A 26,732-nucleotide genomic window follows, 5' to 3' on the forward strand; every position below is an offset into this window, starting at 1 on the left:
TAGAAGCAGGTACTGACAGGTTAATGATAATAGAGCATACTTAATGTTGTTTGTAGATGCTATACTGAAATACAAATATTTATCTACTAGTTTGTTCTTTCTTGAGCTATGAGTATCATATGTCAGTCATTTTATAAATAATAAAAAGTAAGCTGTAAAAACCTTAAATTAATCCATTGTGTTTAAGACATTTTTATATTGCAAGGTCTGGAATATCAGTACCTGACTAATCAGGAAAGTCCAGATTATGGGGTCTATCAAATGTGGTCACCCAGAGATGTAAGTCTATGCTGTGGCCTCAAAGCCCTCTGACATAATTGCTGTAGTATAAAGGGGAGAGCAAGTATTGCAGGGCTTGTTCCCTCCATGAGCAAATAGGTAGGAAATAGAATTCACCTTACCCTACGTGCCAGCCAGTAGCAGAGATTGCCTGGCAGAAGGGCATTACACAACAGGGCTTGTTCATATGTCCCCTTTCAGCTCCTGACGTACCAGCTAAAGAGATTATTATCCTTAAGAGAGGGGTTTTTTTCCCTCAGTATCTGCTTGCTGAGCTGCTCACGCGACAGTTCCTGCATCCTGAGTGGACTAGCAAAGACATTGTGTTAAACTGCTTAAGCTCACCCTGCTTAACTCAGGCACCTTAAGCAACATCTACAGTAGCACCTCAGCTAGCTCATGAGAAGGAACAATAACATTTATTATGGAGTAGACTGTTATCACTTGAGATGTGGGCATGTAGTGTTAAACTTTTTAGCTTTGGAGAGGTATATGATCGAGTCTTTGCTTACTGCTTCTATACTTGTTGCAAAGTAGGAGAGTGAAAGGAATTGTATGAAGAGTGACAGTTTATTTTCGGTGCCAATCACAGTAATGCACCTATGTATTACATGACTTTTAGGGCTAGCAGCAAAGGTTCATGGTAGCCTCTGACAGCTGAAATTCAGCCTCATGTAATGCAAGCGTTCTCACTTTTTGTCAAGGAAGGCAAATTTTATAATAACTTTGAATGTGAGGTTCTCCAAATGAGAGCTAAAACACCGGTTTGCACATACGTTGTTATTCAGTGGAGTGTCTTCAAGTGGTCTACAAATAATAAATTACTTAAGTCTCTTCAGATTCTTTGTTATTAATATTTTATAGATGAATAAACTGTGACACAGGTATTAAAGGCATGGTCAGGAAAACTACTTGTAAAATGGTACTTAATGTTTCCTTCATGTTTTTTTGAGTAGTATCATCTCTCTTTTCTGTGTTTAGTGTATTTCCCTCCTGCTAATACTGCACAGTTCCCAGAGGCGTGGCAGAGAGAGATTTTGATCTAGCTCATACACCACAAGGAAAAATATTCGTTTCTGATTGCAGGATTGTTTCTTAAGCTAGTGATAATGTACAAGCTGGCAAAAAGGAAATTTGGTTTTCACATTCCTTGGGAGAGTCACAAGATTAGCAAGTAGAAAGAAACATTTTATTTTTATTTTATCCTTTTTAACTGCAAATATCTGAAGGCTATGTGAAGTTGAAACTGGACTTCCCATTGTGCTTCTATTTAATTGTGACAACTGGTATTCAGAAAATAACTGCACTGTACCTGGTTTGCGCAGACCACACGTTGAGTCAGTTGGCTAGATGGGAACTTCATAGGCATAAAATTAGACTCTTTTTAAAAACGTGGCCCTCGGTGTTGCTGAGAAGAGGGCCAAAATGGGATCGTATAAGCACTGAATGTTAGAGCTGAGAGGTATTGGCAGAACTGCCTGGGGAAGCTTTACGTAGTATCTGCCCACACTGTGTGCCTGGCTGTGATCATGGCCTTCGGTCTCTCCAGCTTTCCTGACTACTAAATGTCACCCAATATGCTACCAGCAAGATTTCTTTAAAGTATCGTAGATCTGAGTAGTTTATTTGTCTTACTTAAATCCTCACCTCTGCTTACGTCTTCTATATCATTCGTGAAATAACCTTTCTGACCAAGCTACTGCTTGCTCCAGTGAGCAGTGCAGTCTCAGGAGCTGCTTTAAAATGAGATCCCTCTCAAAGCATCCCAAAAGTCTGTTGCTCTATTGTAAAATGCTCTCCCAGAATTTTCTGCCAACCTCTGCAAATATGTAAGGTTGGTTCAGGTTTTTTCTGAAAACACTCCCAGTGTTTCTAGAACTGCTTCCAGCCATCTGACTGCAATTGGTGCAGCCTGCTGCTTGATGCAGGAGCCGTATTGGGTCAGACCAGAAATCTGTTTGACTCATCATTTGTCTGATTAGTAGTGAGTTTTTTCCTCTATGAATTTAGCTAATCTTTTCTGAACCCACATGCACTTTTTGCACCTACTATGTCCTGCGGTAGTGAGTTCCACTGTTTAGCTGTACTTTGTGTGACCAGGTATCTTTTTTTCTGAAACAAGCTCCTAAAATTTCATTTGCCTTTTAGTTCTTGAAATGTAGGAGACAATGAACTATATCATTCCCCAGTCAACATCTCCATGCCATGGACCATAGGGACGTATTTTTTTTCCTTTCCTTCCTTATTCCTTTCCTGATATTCCTCCCTAATGTTGTCATATACCTGACAGTTTCCCAGGAACTTAAGGCAAACAATGGATTGGGCACATTCGTCTATGACTGGCCATAAGCAAAACTGGCTAAACTGAGGTGTATCCAGAAGCTACTTTGGGCCTTTGTCCCTTTGATAGGCATCATGTTTCTGGAAAGTTTTTGATCAGAAAGCTTGACATGGCTACAACATGTACAACACATGGATGTTTATAAACAAAACAAAGAACACAGCCATACACTTTGTACAGTCATGCTCCAGGTCAGCGGGTACACCCTAATATATGAAGATTCACTGTTGGCTTTTGCCTTGAATTCCCTGGAACTTTCTTTTGAACTCCCCAGGAATTTAATATTTCTGCTATTAAATGTTTTTGCTGTTTTCCCCCTGTACATCTTTGCCTGGGATTGGTGCTGTGCACATTCCCCGTCTGCTTGCATTGATCTAGGTTTTGCAGAGAGGGTGCAGTGGGGAAAATAACTGCTTTATATCTGAAGTTATGATAAAATAACCTGGCACTAATAATTAAGAACAATTTATAAATCCATTGAAGTAACCAGCAGAGTTAACTTTTGTGTCATTGGGAAAATGTTTGATACTTTCTTTTAATCAGACTTCATGTATTTGTAAGAATAAACAGCATGTAATGGGAAGAACCTTAAAATTAGTCCTAATGAAATATGTTCCTTTCAGTGGATCCTCAGTTCTTTGAAACTCTTGTTTTCTTGAGCTTCAAAGTTTATTTAGGCTGGCATAAATATAAATGTTTCTTTTTTAGTTTATTACCTAACTGATAAATATTCAAGATTTCCCTTGACTTTTCCATGTTCCATATTCCGTGGATTCAGTCATATGAAACTGCAGTCTTGCTAATACAAGTTGCACAGATGTGACTGTAAACTAGATTAGTTTGTTAAGAGTCATTTAGGAGACTAGTGATTTAGGAGACTAACTAGATGCACTTTTGAAGTAAGTTATTTAAGGTATTGCTACTAAATGACCCTTTGGACTGTTGTTGTACCTGTAGGTTAATTGTGTGTACATTGTCATCAAAGTCTCCCTCTCCCTTTCCACGATGCTAACCTGACTACGGAAGGCCACATTAGGAGATGCTGTCTTCTCACTTTTTGTCCTGGGCTCTCCTAACTGTAGTATCTGAAAACTTGACCTCTGTGAGGAAGGGTCTGACATAGGTCAATTCAGCAGTATTGCTGAGTTTCGAGTGATTAGGCTGTCTCTCAAAGGAAGGAATTGAATTTCTATTACTTGAACAATTTTCATCTAAGCAATTAAAAGTATTACTAAAGAATATGACTTCACAAATTTACTCTGAATTGCTTGGAAGTAATGAACAGGGAGGAGAAGGGGGAGAGGACTAAGGTGACGTAACTGTGCTTTTCCATTTCCATCATCTTGTTACGAGAACTGAAGCTGAAGATGACCTCACTGTGAGGAATGAGCTGACATCATTGTACAAGAAGTAGATACTGGTCCTTACCTCTTGTGGCTTTCTTGTTACACTGGATTTGTATTTGTTTGCAGAGGGATGTTGCAGTTTTTCTTCGAAGTCACAAGTCACTCTCATCTGCTTCTTTTTGGCTTTCTTTTCCGTATAATGCTTTCTCTTGAACATTTCATCTCCTCACATTCCCACTGTACACAGAATAGAGATTTAACTAGAGACTAGAGGCTTCAGGGTGTATTCTGTTCTTCCAATGCTTCATCTCTATTCCATTTTGGTTTTGAGTTAAGAAACTAAACTATGAAGGCCATAATAGGCCTTTTGAGATCTTTTGTTTGAATTGCATTGGCTTACATTCAGTTTAGTTTGATCGCTGCTGAATCATTTTACCCTCTGGCGCCTAGTGGTTAGTCTACACGAAATTAATTGGGTGGTCTTGATGTTTGTGATTGCAGATAGGTGTTGATATGACAAAGCCATCACCGCAAGTGGAGTTTGCGTGTCGGGGACAGCTGTTTGCAGTAAATGATCAACCGAATGCAGCTACTGTATAGCCTATGGGGCAGTCTTGTTAAAGTGTGCACATCTGTGGTACACTTATGAGGAGCATTGTATTTCTCTGCCTGTGTGGACCATTTGTGGTGGTAAAGAGAGTCCAGTGTTAAATCTGTAATGTAAAACAACATGAATATATGATTTTTTTAAAAAGCTAATTTCTGTGGATACAGTCACATTTGACTTTTGAATGTGGTCAGCTGAATTAAGAATGTCAGCTGTAGAGGAAGTTGACATAAAGAATCATTAACCTTTCACAAATACTTAGAAACTAGCTGAAAGGTAATTCTGACAAAGTCTTCCTGAAGTCAATAAGATAAGTTTGAATGTAAACTTCACTGAAAAGGAAAGTAGTCCCTGATTTTACTGGGTCTTTCAAAATAACCAATTAAATTCACTCCTCTCGCTGTTATTCCCTTAGATTTCTTCATTGTTTAGAATTATCTTGCAAAACGTTATTGCAATAGTTCTTTACTTTTGTAGTTGCAGGTATGTTTTTTGCAGCTTTGGATAGCAGGTTGTGCTGTTTTGTTGACTTTGGCTAAAGAAACTGGATGTTCACTGCCTGAATGAGTGTGTAGATAGTTCTGGTAGGTAGATGTGTGCATATGAAGTGAAAATGTAAGTACATACTCCTTCACTTGGAAATTGTTTTGCTGCAAATGTTTGTCAGTACAACATGACTGTACGGATGTCTATGCTATGGCAAACCAATGTGACAGCAGTGAGACCATAGCTTAAACAGAGCAATGTAAAAACTGCAGTGAAGGTTTGTCCAGCTCTAGAATTAGCCTGTTAGTATTTTTTTTCCCAGAGGTAGCAGAAGAAAAAAATCTTGTTTACTGATCTCTGGCTGGAAATTTTATTGTAGCTTGTGCCAAAACAAAGGATGCTTGTGATATTTTCCTCATACTAATGACATTACAAATCAGCTATTTCTAAAAAATACTAGTCCCATTAAATCAGAGATGCTGTAGCTTATATTCTAAATGGGTGGGGGATGCTGGACTGGGAGTAGGTATTTGCTTGGTAACTGTCTCCAAATGAAATGCAGTCTTCCTATACTGTGCTTTCACAACTCTGTTCTTAATATGGTGTATGAGCAAAGAAGAGCCTCCCTTTAGCAAAAGAATCACTTCACAGAGTGACTGGCTAGCATATCATTCCTCTGCAATTAATGACTAAAATCAATAGTTTTTGAGTGATTTTCTTTTTTTTTTTTTTTTTCTGGCACAGTGGTCAGTGATCTTTCTGTATATTACAGTTCACATCTTCAGTTACAGCTGCATCATTGTTCTTCTTTCTGTACACCTGTGACTCGCAGCTACCAATGGGATAATTTGCAGAAACAATTAAAACATCTCTTTCCCTGGCTACGGAGGGAAGAATAGTGGATGTACTGGCATTAGCTCAGCAGCAGCTTCTTTGTTGATGCATGTCTTCTCCATTGCTTGCTATCTTTGCAGCTGGCTTTTTGTTTTGTTGAATGTGACTGAATATTTTTCCATTAAAATAAATAATAAATTCCATGTTAAGTGAGAATGAGTCCAAGCTACTGAGTTTGGAGCTGAACTCTTGATTAGAATTGTTTATAAATGCTTTAACAGCTCTGTGTTATCAAAATCCATACACAGTGCAGACATGTGTGCGTAAGTTGTACTTTGGGCTGTTGAGTTTGGCTTTTAGTTGCAGTTGCTAATCAAGCAGAAGTACCATTTAAAAAAAGGATTTACAGCTGGAAGGTTTGAAGCACCTGCACCTCTAAGTGTGTCCTACTTTGTCTCCCAGCCGTATCTTTCCACTCCATTGCAGTGTGATGAGGCTTACAACATGCACACAGGTTGTCCTTCTTGCCTTGTTACAGCTTCTGCCAACTCAACCTTGAATGTGCCTGGTCTGTCCCTCTGTAGCCCTTTCTGACCTGGCCTCTGATGCTTGCCTGACTTGTGGTGCTATGCTCGGGGTGCCTCAGGGATTTGAAAATACCTGCACGTGTCTAAGACAGTGTCTTGGTGGTAGAGGCAGTGTGTTGCGGCAAGGCAGTTTTCGCCACCTTCAGCAGTAGCCTTACTCTAAGAGGTTACTTTCCAAGCCCTCCCTCTCCCCCCCGCCCCAGTTCCAGCCTCAGGATGAATCTGGTAATTCAGTTAGTTAATTTTTTACCAATTAGAATACAACTGGTAGTTGCAAAATTGATCAGTTTGCAGCCTTGGCTCTGGCAAGGATAGGATTTCTGCTCAGAGCCTATCTTGGGTATCTCAAAATGGCTCTACTCCATGGCCTGGCATCCGATCTGAAGTGTGGGAGATCCAAGTTCTAAATCCTTGATTTGTCTGAATTGGAGTAGGGCATGGGACATCAGTTTCTTATATCCCCATGAGTGTGTGCATTAAGTCTTCAGTTGTTCTCTTTGTTCCTTTCACACAATGTATATTTGTTTTCTGTAATTTAGAAAAAGAGAGACTGATACACTGCATAGCCTACTATTACAGATTGCCTGGGAGATTGAAATTCAAATTTGGGATTGAATTGGGAAAAGCAGATGGTTCTTCCGTGAATGAGTATCTTTTCTGATTTTCAGATTACTTAGTTTTTGACCTGGTATGGAACTTGAATGCTCATGCCAGCTTTCTTTTTTACAGTAAATGGTAAAACATTTTTCTGCTTCCATCTGTCCCTCCTGGTTTTAATCTAGATTTCTAACACACCAGTTTGGGATGATTTTTGAATTTGTGGGTTTTGGCTGATAAGTAGCCATGAAGTTCAGACTGATTTCCTGTGCTAAATGAGACATCTTGTTTCTAGCCCATCTTTAGTTAATCCCATGGCCAACAGGGATCTGATATGAAGGCTGTCTATAAAGGCATTTAAGATAATTTGATTCATATTTAATCTGTTTTAGCAATAACAAAAGTCAGGACATCTTTGGTATTTATATGCACATTTTACTTCTGGTGGAAAAAAAAGCATTTTCACAAACATTAGATGTCTGAAGATCACTTCATCTTATAAAAAATTATATACTCGGTAAGAGTAGAAATCAAAGATTTCCTGTACAGAAACAGACTACCTCAGCAAACCAGTAAAATATGAATGTGAAAGCTCTTTTCAGCTTTCCCAAGGAGGGTGTGCCTCTAGGTGCCCCCAAAACATTGTATCGGATGCTGGAGCTCACGTGAAATTCTGCCTGTGTGTGTATTTTTCAGTCCAATTAAGAATTGAACAAATATACATTTAACACAACACAAAATTGTGCAGTATGGATTCATGATAATCTTTTGATTTGTCAAGGAATAAATGGGCAATGGAGGCCTTTCATGTGCTCTGTATCAGTTCCCTGATCCCTCACTCTCCTAGACCCTTCTTGCCTAGGAAGATTAAAAGACATCATACGTCATAATTCTTAAACTCTTTGCCCCCAGGTATTTGAGATTATCTGTAAGGATCTCAGAATACTATTGTTTGGAGGTATAGCTGTTAAAAAACCCCAAAACAATCAGAGAGAGAGATGAAGAAAGGGGACTCTGTAAGTACCCCTGGAAAATAGAAAGATTGAATTAGTTTCTTTACAAGTGAGTTTGGAGGGTGAGTCGCAGGATATGAATACAGCATTGGGAACGTTCCCGGATCTTTTCCACAATCCTTTTAATGTGGTCACAGATTCCTGACTGTGGGTGAAAATAAATTAGAATTAACTTCAGTGAGTGTCGAAAACATGGAGACTTTTAAATTTGTTTGGAAAAAGCATCAGGGCATGCTATGATTTTTTTTGTCTGTACTAATTAGTGATGACAAAGCATCAAGATGGCGAAGAATGAATCATTTGGATGTTCATGAAACAACATATTTTAGTGTCACTAACATGTGGCTTTTGGGAATTCTTGAAGTAATAGTATAAGGATCCAAGGAGTATCTTTGATGAAACAGATTTGTTTGAAGAGGACAGTTATTCTTAATCCAATTTCTTTTCTGATTAACACTAGTAGCCAAACTACTCCTGTTGCTTCTTGAAGACTGTTAGGTATGTTAACAATACATAATGGCTTTTATTGTCAAAATAATCAGGCTGAATGACCTTTGTACTAAACTATGGAGCACCTTTGTATTCACATATAAAGTTAAATTTGATGTGAGTAGCAGCCACATAGGTCTAGGAGGTAAGCTAAACCTGAGTGATCAGGAACAGACATCCAAAGGTTGTGCATTTTGCATTAAAAAGTTGTAATCAGGGAATTTCTTTTTTGAACTCAATAGAAACCCAGTAAGTTTTAGAAGCTTTTGAAGAACTAAACTCAAAGAAGACAGATTCTTTGCATGATCGAAAACTAAACAAAATTTTGCTTTTTTTGTACTTACCCAATTGCACCTTAATTTCTGGAATTCATAGATTCCATTTCAGTAACTTTCTGGACTTGTAAGATTTTGGTTTGATACCACATAGTATCTGAATTAAGTTATAGAGCCAAATAGTATTTCTTAAAATTGAATTATCTTTTATTTGAATTCAGCATGTACATTCTTGATACTGCCTGTAATTAATTTTTGCTCCTGAAAACTGATGGCAGCTTTTAAAATGCAGATAATCTAAATTGTCATGTTAGTTATTGACAATTTACTGAATAATTTGAAAAAAAAACTTTGAAAAGAAAAGCATAATAACAAAGCTACTAGAACCTTTGCTAAAATACTTTGGCCTTCTGCTCAACTGTGTACCACAGGTTCTTACAGGATTTTTTGGGAGGGAGGGGGAAGGACTGGAAGTTGCTGTTGACAAAGCTTATGCTATTGGCACTCTCTTAGTGTTTAATACTTCTCTAAAAAATCCTCTGCTTCTGGAATCTTGTACAAGAATCTTGACCTGAACTTACGGAGAGTAAATGAAAAAGGTGGGACCTGAAAGCTAAAAGACAAGAAGGCAAATAAATCGTCCCTCGAATTTCTTGTGTAGAGGTGAAGACCCACGTAGTTTCCCATCTCATGCACTTCTGAAGTATCTCTCCAGCTCTGCCTTAGCCTGCTAGATGCAACTGTTGACCTAACTTGTGTTCTTGCTGAAGCTGTACCATCTAGCAGGGCTCCATGCCCAAAAGACCCCAGCTAGGATTTGCATTTCTAGTGCAACAGCTGCTCTTAAGTGAGAAAACTTTTCACTGTTTAAATTATATAAAAAGCTGGTGGGGGGTTTTAAAGCAATCTTACCTTCCTGTGGAAGTCTGATTTGTGAACCTTGTGGTCGGCAGCACTGACTTTTGTTTGGTTTTGGTATTCTTTAGTTATTTTAATGTACTAAGGCCAGAGGTGGCCGTTGGATGGTATTGTTGTATTGCAGGACAGTGATGCTCAGTCTTTATGTCACACTGAAATAAAACATTACTCTTGGGGAAACTTTCTTCCCATTCATCATCGTCTGATACCAGTGGCAAGTGTGGAGATTGTTTTTGTTGAAAAGTAATTTTAAGAATATGCGTTGCTATCATAAGCTGAAATCAGACTGAGCTTTGGAGATAGAAACAAAGAATAGAGCCTGGCCCAGGTGATATGACCAGCCTCTTCCAATAGACTTCTGGCTTTCTGGACCACTAGCTCTCTGCAGAGTATAGTGTTGGAAACTCTCTGTAGATGTTCTATCTTGGTAGAAGAGTTTTTTAGGAGTTTGGAAATGTCACGTGGCTGTCGGGAAGCTTGCAGGTATCATACTCGGTTTTCCTGTAACTGTCTTCAGTTATTACCTCAGCTGAAGAAATAACGTTGAAGCTCTTTGCAAATGGAAACTTAGGCATTTATACTGCTTTGTATGTTGTTATGCATTTCAAGGAAATTTTGCAGAGGGGCAGAGTTTGCAAAGATAAACTTCTGGTAATTGTTCACGTTAATTCATGTGCATGCTGTGATGGCAACTGTAGGGTTGTAGTGTGGATTTAAAGCTGATTGTTACTGGTTAATGCAGGCAGTTGAGAGTTCACAAATGTCCCAGCTGTGGAAAAAAGCTTCACTGAAAGCTTGCAGGTTCTTATATGCTTCGATCATATTTCAGTCATTTTGAAATAGATTTGAAAGTTTTGTTCTTGTGCTCACAGAGCTGTTTGTTTTCTTTCTGTACTTATAATTCAAAAATATTAAATTTAAAATGGTTAATTTTAGAAAGTAGGGCATTATTCAAGCAAATATTTTTTGAGTAAGTTGTCTATTGACTTTGAGACTTCTCTGACATTGAGCAGCTGACAGGGAACTGAGAGAGCCCACGTTACTGATCTGAAACACGTGCCTCCATGAACTCTTCATGGGAAACTCTTTTCTTATGATCAGTCTGTGGTGGGGGAAAGGCTCGGTTCTTCAGGCAGTAAATCATGCTAAAGTGAGTAGAGCAGACTGGATGATCAGAATATTGGGTTTGGAAACATTGTCATTTTTACATAAATGTCAGGTTTTTTAATTGCATTAAAATAAGGACATGATCATGCCTGGCCTCTGATATCTGCATTTCTAAAAATTTTTTTGTTAGAACTTGCATGAATCCTGCTGGGAGAAGGCAGGCTACTTCTTTGATCTTCCGGATTTCTTATCTTGGAAAGCCACAGGTGTCACTGCAAGGTATGTTAATTATAACGGTATGATTTGGTCTTCTTCGTCTATTTTCTTATGTATGTTTCTGCTTTAATTCATTTTGACTGGACATGCTGTTATGTACATCTGTCTGTAATTCAGCCTGCTCCAAAACATCTTGAACCTATCTCCTGCTTCTATTGTGCATTCCTGAACACAGTTGTTCCTGTGAGCAGTGTAATTCACAGATACAATAGGTTGCTACAACTGTCAGTTAATTGGTTTTGTACTCCATTTTGGAACATAAATATGATTGTTCTAGTTACTATGAAATATGCTTCTAATAATTCTTTGAAATCTGTTTTTGTTGACAAATTTATTGACTTTTTTGAGAATTGGAAGAAAACACTTCTTTGCCATGTGGGAGGGATCTGGTAAAATCTTGTTTAAAATGGTCACTTCACTGTAAAACACAGCAGCTGTATGGCTCCCTGAAAGCATCCTAGAATACTTGCTGAGCAGTTTAACAAAACTCTTTGAGAGAACCCTTTTAAAATCTTGATTGAAGTGACCAGAAGTGACCAGTACAAGTGAAGCGCATTTGCAGATAAACAAGTCCTTGTGAAAAGTGAGGTACAGTATTATTTTTTTAAAATAAAGTCTTATGACCAATTACATGCCCAGCTCAGTGCAGTTCACAATTATTTCCATTGGAGTTTGTGGAGCTGAATCTGTGCAAAAATTAGTCTAAAATGAAAACTGGTCACAGGATAGTTTTAGTCTCTCTGGAAACGGAAGATACCTTCGCATCAGACACGGTTCTTTTTATTTGAGTGCTCTTTCTCGCTAGTGATCATCCCTTCATGATTGACAGCTGTTGTTAAATATCTTGCATTATAGAGCAGGAAAGTGCTATGTTTGACTTAAAAAAAGGAAGAGATTAATTGTGCAAGGACTTGCTAGATGATAATTGAAAGATAGTATCTCAAATCTTCCTTCCTTTGGACTTTCAGTCAGATTCTGCTGTATGCTGTGTAACTGTGAACTATATAACAGAAGAACAATTCTCACCCCAAAGATCTTGCAATCTAAGCAGTCCTGTCACCTGGCTCAACTCTAACTTCAAGAGGATAAATCCCAGGCTCCCGGGTGATATGCCATGCAGGGTCTCCATCTTGTGAAAGTACTCAAGACTTTGATTTAGAATTAGCACTCTTTGGTCAGGGGACTGGATGGAGAATGGCAACTGCCTTTTTCCCATAAACAGTATAAGAGTGCGACAGATCAAGCGCTCCTCAAATTTAGGCACCGTCATGTGTGAGAAAAGTAGCCACCTGTCCTGAAGAGAACCTTTTTGAGGTAGTTGGGGGATATGACAATCCAGCAAATAGGTATGACTAAATGTCACTTTTAGTGGATTGCAGATTCTTGCAATCTGTCTACTAAAAGTTCTGTTTAATAGAACAGGGGAACATTTTCAGCTGCTCTTACATGTGGTAAAAGTGTCTTCATTCTACCCTTCTGTTCTTCATTCAAGTAAGAAGGGTACTTACTTGGCTAGGGACCCTGGTTGGAACTCAGTTCCAAACACAGTTTTAAATTGGCTTTGTGGCCAGATGGTGATTAATAGATGGGATAAAATGTGTAAGCAAATCATAAAATGTTCACCTTGTGCTAATGGTCACCTTGTGCTAACGGCTGAAGAAGCTAAAATAGAATACGGTGCATTTGAGCTTGGAGTCAAACATTATTTGGAATGTATTTTTAAATGAAGGGAAGTAGTTTCAGAGAGAATGGTGATATATTTGAAAGAGAGTTCTTATCTTGCTTGAGTAGAGGGATCTCCAGCATTGATGAACAGAGTTCCCACTCTTCCCAGAGCCCTCCCTGATCCATAGCATGTTCTGCCTGTCTTGTTTTTAATAGTGGCAACCATACTGTATAAAAGAAATCCCTCTTTCTGCTCTTCCTTCTCTCCATCTCTCTTAACCTCCAACCTAGTGTAGCTTGTGAGAGCAGATGGAAAAGAACAACAATGCCTTCCTGCAGACTTAAAAATGTAGCTGTTACTATGATTAATTCTTTAGCTGTTGGGAAATGAATGATTGTGTTGAAGCTGCAGAAGTAATGGATCACTGCTAAAAACTGATGCTGCAGTAGCGGGGAATCTAGATTCCTTTTACTTGTTCCTGAAAATTCCCATCTGCCATGGTTTTCACAAAACTCTTGCTGGAGTTACGCCATGCCTGGTACTTGCTGGTCCAGCGTAGTATTTGTCCATCTGCTTGCTGCATGTACCTGTCAGTGGTTGTAATTTCTGTGAGGTCTTTGGGGAAGGGCAGGTGTTTTCTTGGGTGTGTTGTTAGTGCCCAGCACTGTAGGACCCTAATTCCTCCTGGGAACTTCTGTTGCAATAAATATTACTATAACAGTGAAAGAGCAAACAGATCTTACGAACTAATGATTGTATTCTCTAGTGCTCATCTAACCTGTACAGCAGTACAGTCTGAATTACTGAGATTAAAATTGTCAGGCTCCTCTGCAACCTTTGCATGCAACCAAAATGTATGGCAGGAGGTTTAAAAGGAAGTTAGGAGGGGGTATGTAGGAGCTTAGAGTACGATAACAGAGTTCCTCTCTACTGTCCCTCATGGATGCCTTAATTTAGGGGGCTGTTATTTCTGGGTCTGGGGAGGGGAAGAGAAGGACGGGGTAAGAGTAATGCTGTGGACTTAGTGTTGTGGTGCTGTCAGCTGGTGTCAGGCTGTCATGGCTTGCAGTGGACTTGGGGACTGTCTAAACTCAGTGATCCTGAGGTTTTGCTTTGGAAGTAGGTCTGAAAAGGGAGGGTACGGCGGTAATGACAGCTCCTTGGTCCTGCCTGGCTTTGGCTTTGTGTTCTTATCTGTAACTTTCTGGAGGTGAAGCAGAGAATCGCTCTCTCTCTCTCTCAAAAAAAAAAAAAAAAAAAAAAAAGCTGCAGAAGATTATACTCAAGAGAAGAACTGACTGAATTTTTACTGGCAAGTTCATTTCCTTAGACATGACATTTTGATTTTTCAAAAACTTTTTGATTATATTGATGAATGATGTAAGGGAGAAAGGAATGTTGGGAAAAGACTTTCTGGACAAAGTCTTCCCCCACCCTTTGGTTGAGAGTCTTCTATTTTGGCTAAAATAGTTCCTTGTACATCCTCCTTTGCTGCCTTAATGTGCTCTCCAAAACTAAGCCCATTATTTTGGCTCTAGGGGAATGTCTTATAGGGTAACAAAGGAGGAAGAAAAAAACAGGAAAATAAGGACAAGAAATGTTTTGTTGGAATCAAACCTAATTTTTTTTCCTTCCTCTGCTCTCCTCTGTGCTCACCTGTTTCTTGGGAATTTCCTTGTAGTTTGGTGAAGTAAAGTAATTTGTCCTGCATATGCTCATAATACTAGGGAAGTGTGAATTTATCAAGTATAAGATTCTTGTCACCTTTTCTCCCTTTGAGCACAAAGGAGCCTATTCACAGGGCAAGACACAGTGTTAGTCAATGTGAATCATACATAACTTGGCTCTGATAAAAGAAAGATTTATTTTTTTAAATTTGTTTTGGTGATGGGGATTTTACCAAAATAAATGCAATTCCAAGGGCACTTTTGTAGGAAAGACTTCTGCACGCATTGAAACTATTACTCTTGCTTCTTTAAATTTTTAAGGGGCTCTTTAAAACGTTTTGTATGTATTTAACATTTAAAAACTCTGTATAGTCTTTTTGGCTTCACTGAGGTTACTCAGTGCACAAAGTTAAGTAGGGTGTGAGATTAGGATTTGAAGTATTTGAAAAGCAGTTCTTGATGTGTGTTTCTGAGTATGAAATCGCTTGTCTTTCACCTTTGATTCTGCTGGCTTGGACTGCTTTGTTGCCAAGTTTTTTCCAGTAGATGTATAATAAACAGTAAATGCTTCTTACCTGAAAGGTGGAGACTCAAACATATTCTGAGATTTTTACCTACTGTCTTTGAAATTGCTATATATCTCACCGAACAGCGTCCACCCGTCGATTGCAACGGATAAGTTCCAAATCGTTGATTCCCATTGTTCTTGAAAGATTGTTGCCTGTAATATTCCATATTAAAAATAGTTATTTTTTTGTTATTTCTCCTTTGGGTTGATGAAAGACCATTGAACGGTTCTGAATGATCCAGACGGCTGACTATTCTGCATTAAAAAATGTTACTGACAGCTCTTTAGTTAAAAAATTTAAAACTTTGGAACTTTCCCGCTCCTGCCCCACAAGGTTGCAACAATGAGTATTGGTTTTGCCACTTGAATACTCAGTTGTCTTATTTCAGAAATGCTGTTGTGGAGAGGAGGAGAGAGCTGTATTTTCACAGACACGTTAGCAATGCTTTTCAGAGGCTCAGCACTTTTGCTCATGGTGAGCGTGACTCACTGCTGTCTTCCACCCACCATCTATAACCTCTGATAACTTTTCCTTTATATGGTATTTTGCATAAAGCTATCGTAATAAAATCTAAATGCCTATCATCTGGTTTAGTTACAGGCTACTGTATTATGGGTGGAGAATTCTTATCAGAGATGCACATCTGCAATTTTATTGTATTTCTGAAGTCTTGTGAAGGATTACATTGCGGATAAGAATATGGCTGAGCTGTTAAATTGGGTAGAATTCACACACAAATTTCTCAAAGGTCGTATGTATTTAGATCCAGCATTCTGTTTCAGGGCCACTTTCAATCATAAGGAACTCACTCACTGGAAAATCAGCTAGTCTCTGCTGGATTTACATGGTTTAAGATGAGCTGTAACCAAAGAGAGATTAAACCTGTGGAGGAGGATTTGGAAACATAGGGAAGAATGTCAGGCTGACATTATTGAGGTAGAGTGTGTCCATCATCATGCTATAAGCCACCTCCCAAAATTACCAAAAAAAGTTGGAACAAACTGAATATTTGTGCAGAATAATATTTTAATAGTTGGGGAAAGTAATGTGTTACCTAGTAGAGACTTCATCTCATATACGACTGTTGTCCCAAATCATTTTCCTGTGGAAATACTTGTCCAGTCAGTCTTCAGCCGCTAGCCATCACAACAGGGAAAATGGTGTAACAGAGATGTTTCGTATACTTTTGGGGGATCTTTTGTAAATTATCTCCTCCAGCAGATCTCGAGATCATGAGTTTCTTCAGATAAAATCAGTTTTATAAGAAAGAAATTCATATTATTATGGTAATTACAGATGATAAAGTGAAAGACAAATGTTTGTAGTTCATAAAAAACATTTCTGGGAACCACGTAACTAATATTAGGCTGTATCTGTGTGAGAGTGATATCTTTTTAATATACAGTATATTTTCAACAGGAAAATACCTTGACAAATTTCTTTCTTTCATTTATGAGAAAGAGGCTAGTTCCTTGGCTTGTGCATGTTTAAATAGCTGACTCTTTATGTTAAGCAGTGATTAAGTCCTTAAAGTTTATTTGTAACCTGTTCCCAGTTGCTTATCATTAGGGCTAGAGATGACTCTGTTGCACTGATTTAAATCCAGAGAACTCCTCTGATGTTAGCGGGGTTGATGCGGAGTACACTGGGATAGATAGAAGTAGAGTCTGGTCCGTTGCTGAATTGCAGTGGTGGAAGTTTGTAATAAAACAATAAAGCTAGGAAGGTGCTTTTGAATCCAAGAATCTGGATTCAAGTCTCTGCTCTGTTATGTCCCCTCTGTGATTTGGATTTGGAGCAGTGAATTAAATCTACATCTTTGGAGGTGTTTAGGCAGCTGAATACCTTTGAGGATTTGATTCTTGTTCATCCCTGTATTTGTTCTTCATCTGTTAAACTGATACATACGTACACTCTCATGAGGTTGCTTACTTTTACTGCTGTGAGGTATTTCATCACTATAGTTAGTGGAGTCCTCACCAAATATTTTATCCAGATAGGCTGGAAACTTTGAAAAGAGAGCAAGCTTGGAGAAGCAGCTTATGTTTAGAGTCACTGTTGAAAAAACAAACTGGTGTGAGTTAAATGATTATCTGAAGGATGCCTGTGTCTTTGTAAAGGATTGGGCAATCGTTTTAGTGAGATGTGGTAACTGGAGCAGCACAGACACCAGTTTTTTGGGGCTGGCTGCCCTTCCCTTCCTTCCTAGCCTTGCCATGACTAATGTATACCCTTTGGCTGGGATTCCGGCATTTGGCGGCTTCTTGTTTATATTCTGTGCCTACCTCAAAAGATGCCTGGTCTAAAAATTAGGCCTCTCTCTGGAAAGAAAGGGGCTAGGGAATATTTCAGAAAGGTTTCCTGATCAGCGCTGCAGCCCATGTGGCGGTGACAGTATCCTGAATTGCACTCAGGCTTTGTGTCCTGTTTATGAAGAGAAACCCAAGACTTCAGACTTGCAGACTTGTTTGGAGAAGTCTCTGGAGAAGGGAGAATTATCTTGAAGGGCTGGTTGGGAGGGGAGGGATGGTGTTTTTGTGGATTGGACAAACAAAGTACCATGAATTTCTTGTCATGGAGCCAAAAGCAAGTGTCCCTGTGACGGTATCTTTGCCAAACGAAAGAATTCCACTTCTGTCAGGCTTTTAATAAATTCAAAACATGTTCTTTGTAGACCGGTGACACAGAGACTGATCCAGTGTAAAAAAAAAAAATAGGAAACGTATAGCTGTAAAAGTTATCAGGACTATGAAGGGCAGGTGCAATGTGGGCCATTACTGTTAGATTGTATTTTTTTTTTACTTAAAAACGACATGTCCTTGAGTCCACAGGGTAATCTGAAAGAGTTCTGTGTGCTAAATAAGAAAATTGTTAGCAGGTCTCGTTAATGTTAGCCAGGAAGCACAGAGGCAAACAGGAAGCTTTAGCTATTGTTATTGTACAAATGCCCTTTACAAAATATTAGCAAAAGAAGCTTAATGTGTTTTCCACAAGAACAGGAGCCCTTCATAGTGTCTAACTGTATCTGCACAGTGAAGAAAAACTGCATTGTCCCTTTCCAACAGCTTTGACATACATTGAGACATTGCATTTCAGAGACTTGCATTCAGATCTTCAAATATTTACTACTTTGATTATATTTTTTTAAGATGTTAGGATTGTTAATTAGCTGTGACAATATCTAGCCCTTAGTTTTCTATTGTGTTCATTTGCTGCTAAAAAAAAAAGTCAGCTAGGTCAGTATAGAAAAGGATTGGGGGCAGGCGCGGTAGTAGATGTATTACTGGCAACTTGCCACGGAGACAGTGAACTCTGAGCCAACCATGAAGTCATTTTGAACTCAGGGAGTCTCACTAATCCAAGGCGATGTGTCTTAATTTGACAAAGCAAAGGCTGCTTGATAAGCAACCCCCGCTAGAAATGCTGTTAAATGGGGGTGTTTGTAAGTTTAGATTGTGGACGAGAAATGTGGTGATATGAAAGGAATCATCTTGTTTTCAGGTTCTTACTCCCCCAAGCCCAAAGGCAGGCTTGGCTCTGTTCTCCCCTGCAGTTCGGGCTGTGCAGTGGCTTGATGTGAAATTTGAGAAACATATGCAGTTTTCTATTTCAGGAAAATGATCTCAGGGATTGAATGTGTGTTTTGTTGGCTGTTAAGCTCTGATCTTGCCTAGTGTGGTAGTTTGAGAGCATGTGTATATGTGAGTGTGTGTGTGTCTGTGTGTCTGTGTGATGGTTAAGACATTCTCCAGTGCTTTAAAAAAAAAAAAAAAAAATCAGGGTTCATATATTCATTGCTGTTAAAGGTCTTATTTCTTCAGTCTCAAAATGCAACATTCTACATCATAAGAAACCTCTTAAATAAATATACTATGTACATCAGAAAATGTTTCTGTCTTTTATTTTTCCATAATAGTCATTAACATTTACTTGAGCTGATGAGTGGTACACACACAAAGTTTTCCATCGAAGCAAAGGAGCTGTGTTTAAACAACCCTTTCATTGTTGATCCTGTGCAGAGGCAATATATATATATATATGAACACTGTAATTATTAGCTTCTCTGAGGGTCAGATAATAATCTCCCCTTAATAAAGTTTGTAAAGAGATGGCTAGGAGTTTTTGAGGTCCGGCTTGCTGACGTGCTAACTAATGGTGGGAGTGAATAACTGTGCTTCCCTGAAGCTGGGGCCGGGGGGGGAGGAGTATCGAAGGGGGTTGTGGTGTTATGGCCTTAAATTCTGAGGAAAGACAAGGCAGAAACCACAGAGGAGCTTGTTGTCTTTCAGTTCTCTTCATCTCATTTTTTTACGATCATCTCAGTTTTCTTCAGATATAGGCTGAGTGTTCAGGGGGTGTATGTTTCTTTTGCATTAGCTTCTGTGAACGCCATTAGGGATCAGACCCTCATGGTACAAGGCATGTTATAAACAATCTGTCATCTTCTTTGAACTCTTCCTTATGTGAAACACCATGGAAAGCCCCATGCAAAGCCCTTGTCCCTTGTGAGATTGGGTCTCTGTTCAGCAAGAGCTGTGTAGCAATTGCTTTCTTGCATAAATTTGAACCAGATAAGAAAATAGCCATGTTTATGAACTCCTGGGTCATTTACAGCCCCAGCAGTGTTTCAGTGTGCACATATATAATTCATGTATTCACAGTAAATTCTTACAAACCACCCCCTGAAAACAATAACATTCCAGGAGTGTTCTCATCCAGTGAAGGAAAAGAAAGCTACGTAGCATGAAGTCTGTGCATTGTATGTGTACATATAGTGCTTAAAAGTATTAAAACTCACTTAAATTTATTATTCCATAAGGGGCTCTTTCTTCTTTTCTTTTTTTTTCTTTTTTAAACTTTACTCTTCTGTAATATCTTGCATATGAAAGAGTCTTAATAAATTCAGCCTTAAAATGCTGCTCTTAAGTAAGAAAGTGGCATTATTATTCTATAGGTGGGAAAAGAGCCATATAATTTGAAGGGTAACGTTCTTCTAAGTGTTTAGCTGGGCATCCAGCTTTCTGTCTAACTTGCAGTGAGAATTAGGTGTCCTATTCCATAGGCATTTTCACAGATCACACTATAAATTATTTATTCTGGACCAATTCTTCCTCCAGACTTCCCAAACAAATGCTTTTCACCGCTAGAGTGTTCCTCCTATCCCTTTCACTGTAATACATGGCTGTAACAACAGTCTTGGCCTGGAAGGCAGTTTACTTACATGTTTGCTTTATTTTTGTTGGCTGGCTATCTAAATCTGTTAAATGTTAGTAACTTTCACTGGAAATTCTCATCGTGCCTTAGGATGACACTGATGGTGTCAGGGTTGATTTACATTATCTCTTTAAAGTAGCATTAGCTTACATACATAGGACTTTTTCTCTTATTTCTTACAGCATTCATATTATCCAGAGAGGAGCCTTTTAACGGTGAAATGTAAATAACCTGACAATGAAGACTTCAAAAGAAAATGATTCTTTGTCCATGGCAGGGATACCAATTTTGCCAGCTCCGTAACCTTTAAGATAGTATACTTTTATGCTTGACCTGTCATCTGCCTATAAAAATAATCTTAGATCAATGATACAGTGCTTTCGAGAATGTGTCTAAAGAAAGCAGACGTGTCTACATATGTGTTCTGTCATTTCTTCATTGTGGTAGACCATCTGCTGCTTTAACTATAAGTAGGATCTGGTTATTGATTTGGTGTAAGTGCCTGGCTGTGCCTTCTACTTACATTGAGATAGTGACCACTTTTACTGTAGCTTCCAAATTGATGTTGCCAGATAGTGAGCCTGATATGATATAAATATATAATGTGTTATGTGAAATTACCAAGGATTTGGTTTTTCCTTCCCCCATTCTTTATTCCAGTGCCATTCCATTAAGCTGCTCATTAGATGAAAGCTTGTAATTCAGTCTTCAGTGGATGAAAAGTATATGTACTTATGGAACCAAAGACATTCCAAGAAAGGTTTTTTATTTTCTTACTACCTTCTTTAATTAAATTTCAATGGTGGGATTCTGACTGTCTGACTTGAGAGAAACCGATGAAGCAATAATGATTGCAGTGTGATACAGCAAAGATGACTGAAGTTATGCATATTGGTTGTCAGACCCGGCACGCATAGGAAACTTTATTCTCCTGTGGATAAGATAGTTGAAATTTCAGATTTCACCATGGCTGTTAGTTTAATTTTAAAGTGAAGGGGAAGTTCTATATTTTATATTTTACTATTAGCTGACTTCAGACAATATTTGGATTTTATATGTGTTTGGTTCAGATTGCTCACACTCGGCTTTAAACTGCCCCTGGAGCTGCTAATCTAAGTTAAAACCTGTGTTTGTCCACTTTATTTTAGTCAGCCTGAGTTATGGGCTTGCTGGTGTTCTGCGTTATAGGTGTATCCTTGTACTCTTCTGAGTGCGGATTTGGAAACAACAAGCATTCCTCAGAGAGCCTGTCCCTGGGTTACCCGACGGGCTGCAGTCAGCTCAGAGCCCCAGAGCTGTGGCTCTTCTGCCGTCGCTGCCAGGCTCTATGTGCCAGTGTCTGTTAGAGTAGAAGGGAGTCCGTGGAAGGTGGCCTAGCAATTGCTTCTAGTACCCCCACACAAGGAATTTTTGTCAAAGTGGGAAAGAAAGTAGGAAAGCCCTTCATACTGCCGAAGTTGATCGGGAAAAACTTACCTGAGCATGTGCAAAGAGAGATATGCCTGTTATATTCAAAACCCTCCCCACCCCCAAAACCCACTTGCATTTATGCATATGTAGTACACATTGTTAGGATGAAGGAAATAACTCCAGCTTTCATTCACTGTAGTTTGAAACTTACAGTTTTGAAACTTAAAACTTTGAAAGATACCCTCCTCTCCTTCCAACCTCATTTTCCAAGGTGAGTTCTTTCTTCTGAGGGATGAGGCTGGATCTGCACAATAGGTGTTTTTCTATTAAATTAAAAGTGATGAGAGGGGGAGAACATGCCACAAAATACACAGAAAACAATTCTCCTGGAGTTTCCATCTTCTGAGATACCCTCCATGAAACTGTACTTGGGAGTTTCTGATGCTGGTTTGTCATTGTATATAAAATACCTAATACAGGCTCTTTAGAGAAAAAGCAATATTATGATATAATTTTACTTTCAAGAAAAAAATTGAGTGTGCTTCCTGTCTTAATGGGAAAAGTACGTGTGATGTCCTTAGTTCCTTGAACACAGCATCTGTATGCGAGGTTAATGCTGCATAGTGCTTCCATCTCCCTATAAAGAAGGGAAAATGGGGAATGTGTGAGAGCATGATACACTGTTGACACCTCTTCTTCATATTTGACCCATCCCCTGCCGTTCTTGCCCTCCTTGCTTCCATCCCCCAAGCTCTATGGGCATACATGTGCAGTCTGGATTTGGAAAGAGCAGTTGATGTAGTCTCCTTCATGAACGGTGTCTTTCATATGTCATATTGGGTAATGCTTGCCCATGATATATATAATTTGAATGTGTATCTTGAAGACAAATTAGAGTTCTTTAGCGTTCACCATTCCTCATGGTGATGCCCCAGTAATACCAGGTATGAATATAACAGGGGAGCTCACTGGAGGGATTCCAGTTATTTTCAGACTTCCTGGTTTTGTATACTTTGTCCTGTAAAAATGAAGCAACTCTTCATTTTGTGTATAAGGACAGTTCATAAACAGATGTTGAATCTCAACAATGTGCCTGAAATTTCCTGCTATTTCTGACCTGCCTGTAACAACACAGACAATCCTTATTTACACCGGTTAGCTCCACTGGTAATCTAAGTAAATTTCCTCTTAACTCTTTCAGGTTATGTCTCTTTAAATGTGGATCAAAGGAAAGTTATACCTACTAAAAATGTTAGGAATCAAGAGATTTCTAATTGCCTAACCTATCAAGAGACATATTAATTAATTAGTTCAAGTAGATGCTCATTTGCTTTGGCACAAACAGAATAACAGGGAGAGAAAGGAGGAGGGAGAGTAAAAAGAAAGACGTCCAAAATGACATAGCACAAATTACCTTGTAACTATATCTGCTGTGCTGATGGAAATCACTTCAGGCTAATCTCTAAGGCTTCATCTGCTGTCTTGTTTACTTGTTGGTTTATCTGAAAGGGCCTCTATTTGTGTGTGTGTGTATGCACACATGTGTGCATAAAACAGGGAATACAGTTTTACCTTATTAAATTTGAAACTCTGCTTGGAGGAATATTGCTCAAGAAAACCACATCAGTCCAAGCTTTTGAAAATGCAGACTGGTTTAGAGAAAGCATTTTAATATATTGAAGCCTCAAGCCATCTACCTCTCTGTTCCTGAGAGTTCTACCTGAAAACTTCCAGGGCTGAATAATTTAAGGTTTGGGGTTTTTTAATCTTTCTGCAAGAAATACTAGTCTGATGTTTTATTTTCTTAAAGTCTGAACTCCACATAACTTTTTTTCAGAACTGTTTATCCTCACTCCAGACATGAACCTTGGAAAGGTGGCAGAAAAAACAAACAGCTGCTGTGTTTTTGGGCAGTCTGCATTCCTTTAAACTCTCTGAGATCAGACTTGTGCTGAGATTTTCAAATTATTTGTCCTAGGGCTTAACCACTTTCACTCCTGCTTAAAAGTCAGTGAGTTCGCCATACTGGTGCTTGTGAGAGCTGTCATGCAGAGCCTTAATGATTCAAGAACTATGAATATATGATGTGTTCTTAGGGCTTTTTATTATTGTTTCGTTCCAGCTTCACCTACCTCCCTAATCATCTTTCCATTTTTGGACTCCAGCCTTTTTTTAACTTAAGCATTTTGCTTAAGGTATTCTAGGGAATTTTGTTTTCATTTTGGTTTTGGGGTAAATTTGATGCATATAAAAATGTTATTAATGGACCAGGGTGGAGGTAATAAAAAAGACTGTCACATTCCCAAGACCCGGAGTCGGAAATTATCTTCTCCAAGCCTGGGTTTCTTTCCTTCACAAGTGGGAGAGGGGAAGGAGAGCCGTCAGTCCTGTAGCAGCGTTTTGTGCCCTCTTGGTGAGGTCTCCAAAATATGTTCTGTGGAGCTTGATGTAAGAGGTGGAAGAGTCAGGACAATGCGGGCTTGTGTGGTGAACTACTAAAAGCATGTTTAATGGTCGGGGCCTTCATGTGGGTTTGCCTATCAGAGAGACGTGAGGGTGCTGCTTCTACTTGTGCCTTATAAGTAGCCTAAATCCCAAGCATGTCTTGCGGTTCCCTCACTTTCCAATTTGTGGAACATCCCTGAGTAAAGAGATTGGTTGTACCAGATCGCTGTTTTTGTGATATAGGTTAAATATATTGAGCAGGATGCTGAGACCAAACGTGTGTTTACTAGCAACTAGAGTTAATGGAAAAACAAAGCAGTCAATCCAATTCTGAAGGGCTTTTCAGTTAACCATGTTCGTTCTTTTCTTTGGGCCTTTTTCCAGCAAAGCACTTAGGCACGTGCTTAAAGTTAAAGCATGTGCTTAAGTGCTTTGCTGGTCTAGGTCCTTTATTTGCTGTCCAAGCATGTTGGTATGATCAGGCTGTTGGTTGTATGAATGTTTGGGGAACTGTTCTTCTTACACTGTTCATTTTTCTCCTCTGAACTTTTTGTCCACTTACGGCCCAGAAAAGATACTTTGTGATTTCAGTATGACACAGATAATGATTTGCAAACAGCCTGTAGGTTATTGACTGAGGTTAATTGGCACTGATTATGAAGAAATTGTGTATTTGGAAAAATCAAGGTCAGTCCACCCAGAGAAGTTTTCACCTGATGTCTTGCTCTAGCCGAGTAATCTGACTGGCAGCACTCGTCATACGACAGGAGCATCTTCAGACAGTTAAGGTACTGTGGATTTAGCCCATGGTATGACATGTTATTCCTTCTTCCAGAAAATTCTCTTTAAGTAACTGCTGCCTTTTAGGTGGCACTTGCTGTTATTTTTTCATCTGGATGCAGATTTGTTTGTTTGTTTATTTCTTTCTGTTTTTCATTACTGCAGTCCAGAGTTGCATATCTCTGATTACTGCAGGACAGCAGGTCTTGCGCTGTCCCTCCTCCTCCTTCTCATACCATCCATGGCAAGTCAGGACAGGAGAACTCAATTAAACTGAGACCTTAGGATTTCTCTCTGCATCTTGCAGCAGTGAAAGTTGGCCTTTCACCTTTAGAGCCATCTTGGAACATTAGTGAGTTAATTTTCTTTGTGCTTTTCTTTGTCAAGGTGCAAACCACTTTACACTAAGGAAAATGGCTTAATTATGCAGAATGTACAGCCTTATATTGCTGACTTAATTGCTGGAGTTAGTAAGGACTATCTATATAGAATAAGTCAAGCACAATCCTGCAGTTGCTTATGCAAACAAATGACTTACTTACATAAATGCTCCAGTTGACGTCACAGACACTATTCGTTCAGGTCAGGTTACTCACACCTAAGTCTTTGTAGGACCAAGCTTGTAGATAAATAGTAGTTTCCAAAATTGCATTTAAAAAAATTTGTTCTTAATTTCTCTTACATAAAAATGTACAGGGTTTCTGTGAAGAGTGATCTTTTTAATTCCATCATTTAATTTGGTAAAACACACAAATGTGGAAATTCTTGTTTTGGGGTTTTTTTTCATTAAAAAATTAAAGAGGGAATAAAGCATTCTTTGTTTTTTCAGGCAGCTAACATAGGGATTTTGAATTGACTTTTAGTCCATTCTTCTCTGTGCTTGCAGCATTTGCAAGTGTATTTTCTGCAAGTATTGCAGTGTAATTCAGGTATCAAGAAAGGGAAAGACAAATATTTTAGTGTAGTTAGAACTGCATGAAAGGGTTCATTAGAGTTTAGAATAGTGGTAAACTCCACCCTTCTGGTTCAACCGTCACCTTTCACAATGTTTAGTGTAAGGCAAGCTCGGGCATTACCCAGCTTACCTGGGAGGGTTAGCTCTGTCTCTGAGAGAGCTGCGGATGTTCATTCCCAGATGAAGTTGTTTTTAAGATTTAAATGAATGTAAAAACCATTGATGTCCACCTTCCTTGTGTAACAGGCTAAAGCATCTGAAATTAGAAGAGTATCATCTTTCTTTTAGCCACTCTTCCAAGAATCCGTAGGTTGATTTGTTTGATTGTTATAACAACTCAAAGTGGAGATTCGTTTTGTCCAGTCCGTTCTCTTTTACAATGGCAGCAGTAATTGTTTCAGAGGGAAGAAAGGAGGGAGGAATCCTAGAATTGACAACTTGTTAACATCCTTCTGGGGATAGTTCTTTTAAATCATGCTCAGTTAATGAGGTTTATGTTCCCTTATATTATTTCTCTCTATTATTATGAGTGGAAGCAGCCTAGATATCCATGTAATGTAGTCTTTTTTTTCTTTTTCTTTTTTTTTTTTTCCTCTTAAGGTTTTGGTCCCAGCAATACCTATACCCTTTTTCAATTGCATAATGATTGCTTGTTTTGTTTGAATGTCTTTATTGCTGTATTCTGAGGAATAATGACACCTGATTTGTCTACTCTGTAGCCTTCCTTATTTTCTGTATTGATCTCCTATTCCTCTCCCTACTGATGTAAATAAGCTGGTTTTTTTATTCTTACTTTATGGAAATTTATGTATGCTTTTACTCACTTCTGTTATCTGTTTCAGAACTCCTTGTGGTTCTGCTTGGTGGGGTT

General features: G+C 38.8%; 1 protein-coding gene across 3 annotated transcripts in view; it reads left to right on the top strand.

The window, feature by feature from the left end:
- The window catches only part of FGGY (FGGY carbohydrate kinase domain containing), a 150,114-nt gene that overhangs the window by 17,415 nt on the left and 105,967 nt on the right, over positions 1-26,732 (top strand). For all 3 annotated transcript variants that reach the window (XM_050900809.1, XM_050900810.1, XM_050900811.1), the window contains one exon: positions 11,070-11,158. In XM_050900809.1, coding sequence (XP_050756766.1) covers positions 11,070-11,158 — 89 coding nt within the window. The remainder of the gene's footprint in view (positions 1-11,069; positions 11,159-26,732) is intronic.

This window comes from Gymnogyps californianus, chromosome 8, assembly GCF_018139145.2.
Source record: "Gymnogyps californianus isolate 813 chromosome 8, ASM1813914v2, whole genome shotgun sequence".
Lineage (NCBI taxonomy): Eukaryota > Metazoa > Chordata > Aves > Accipitriformes > Cathartidae > Gymnogyps > Gymnogyps californianus.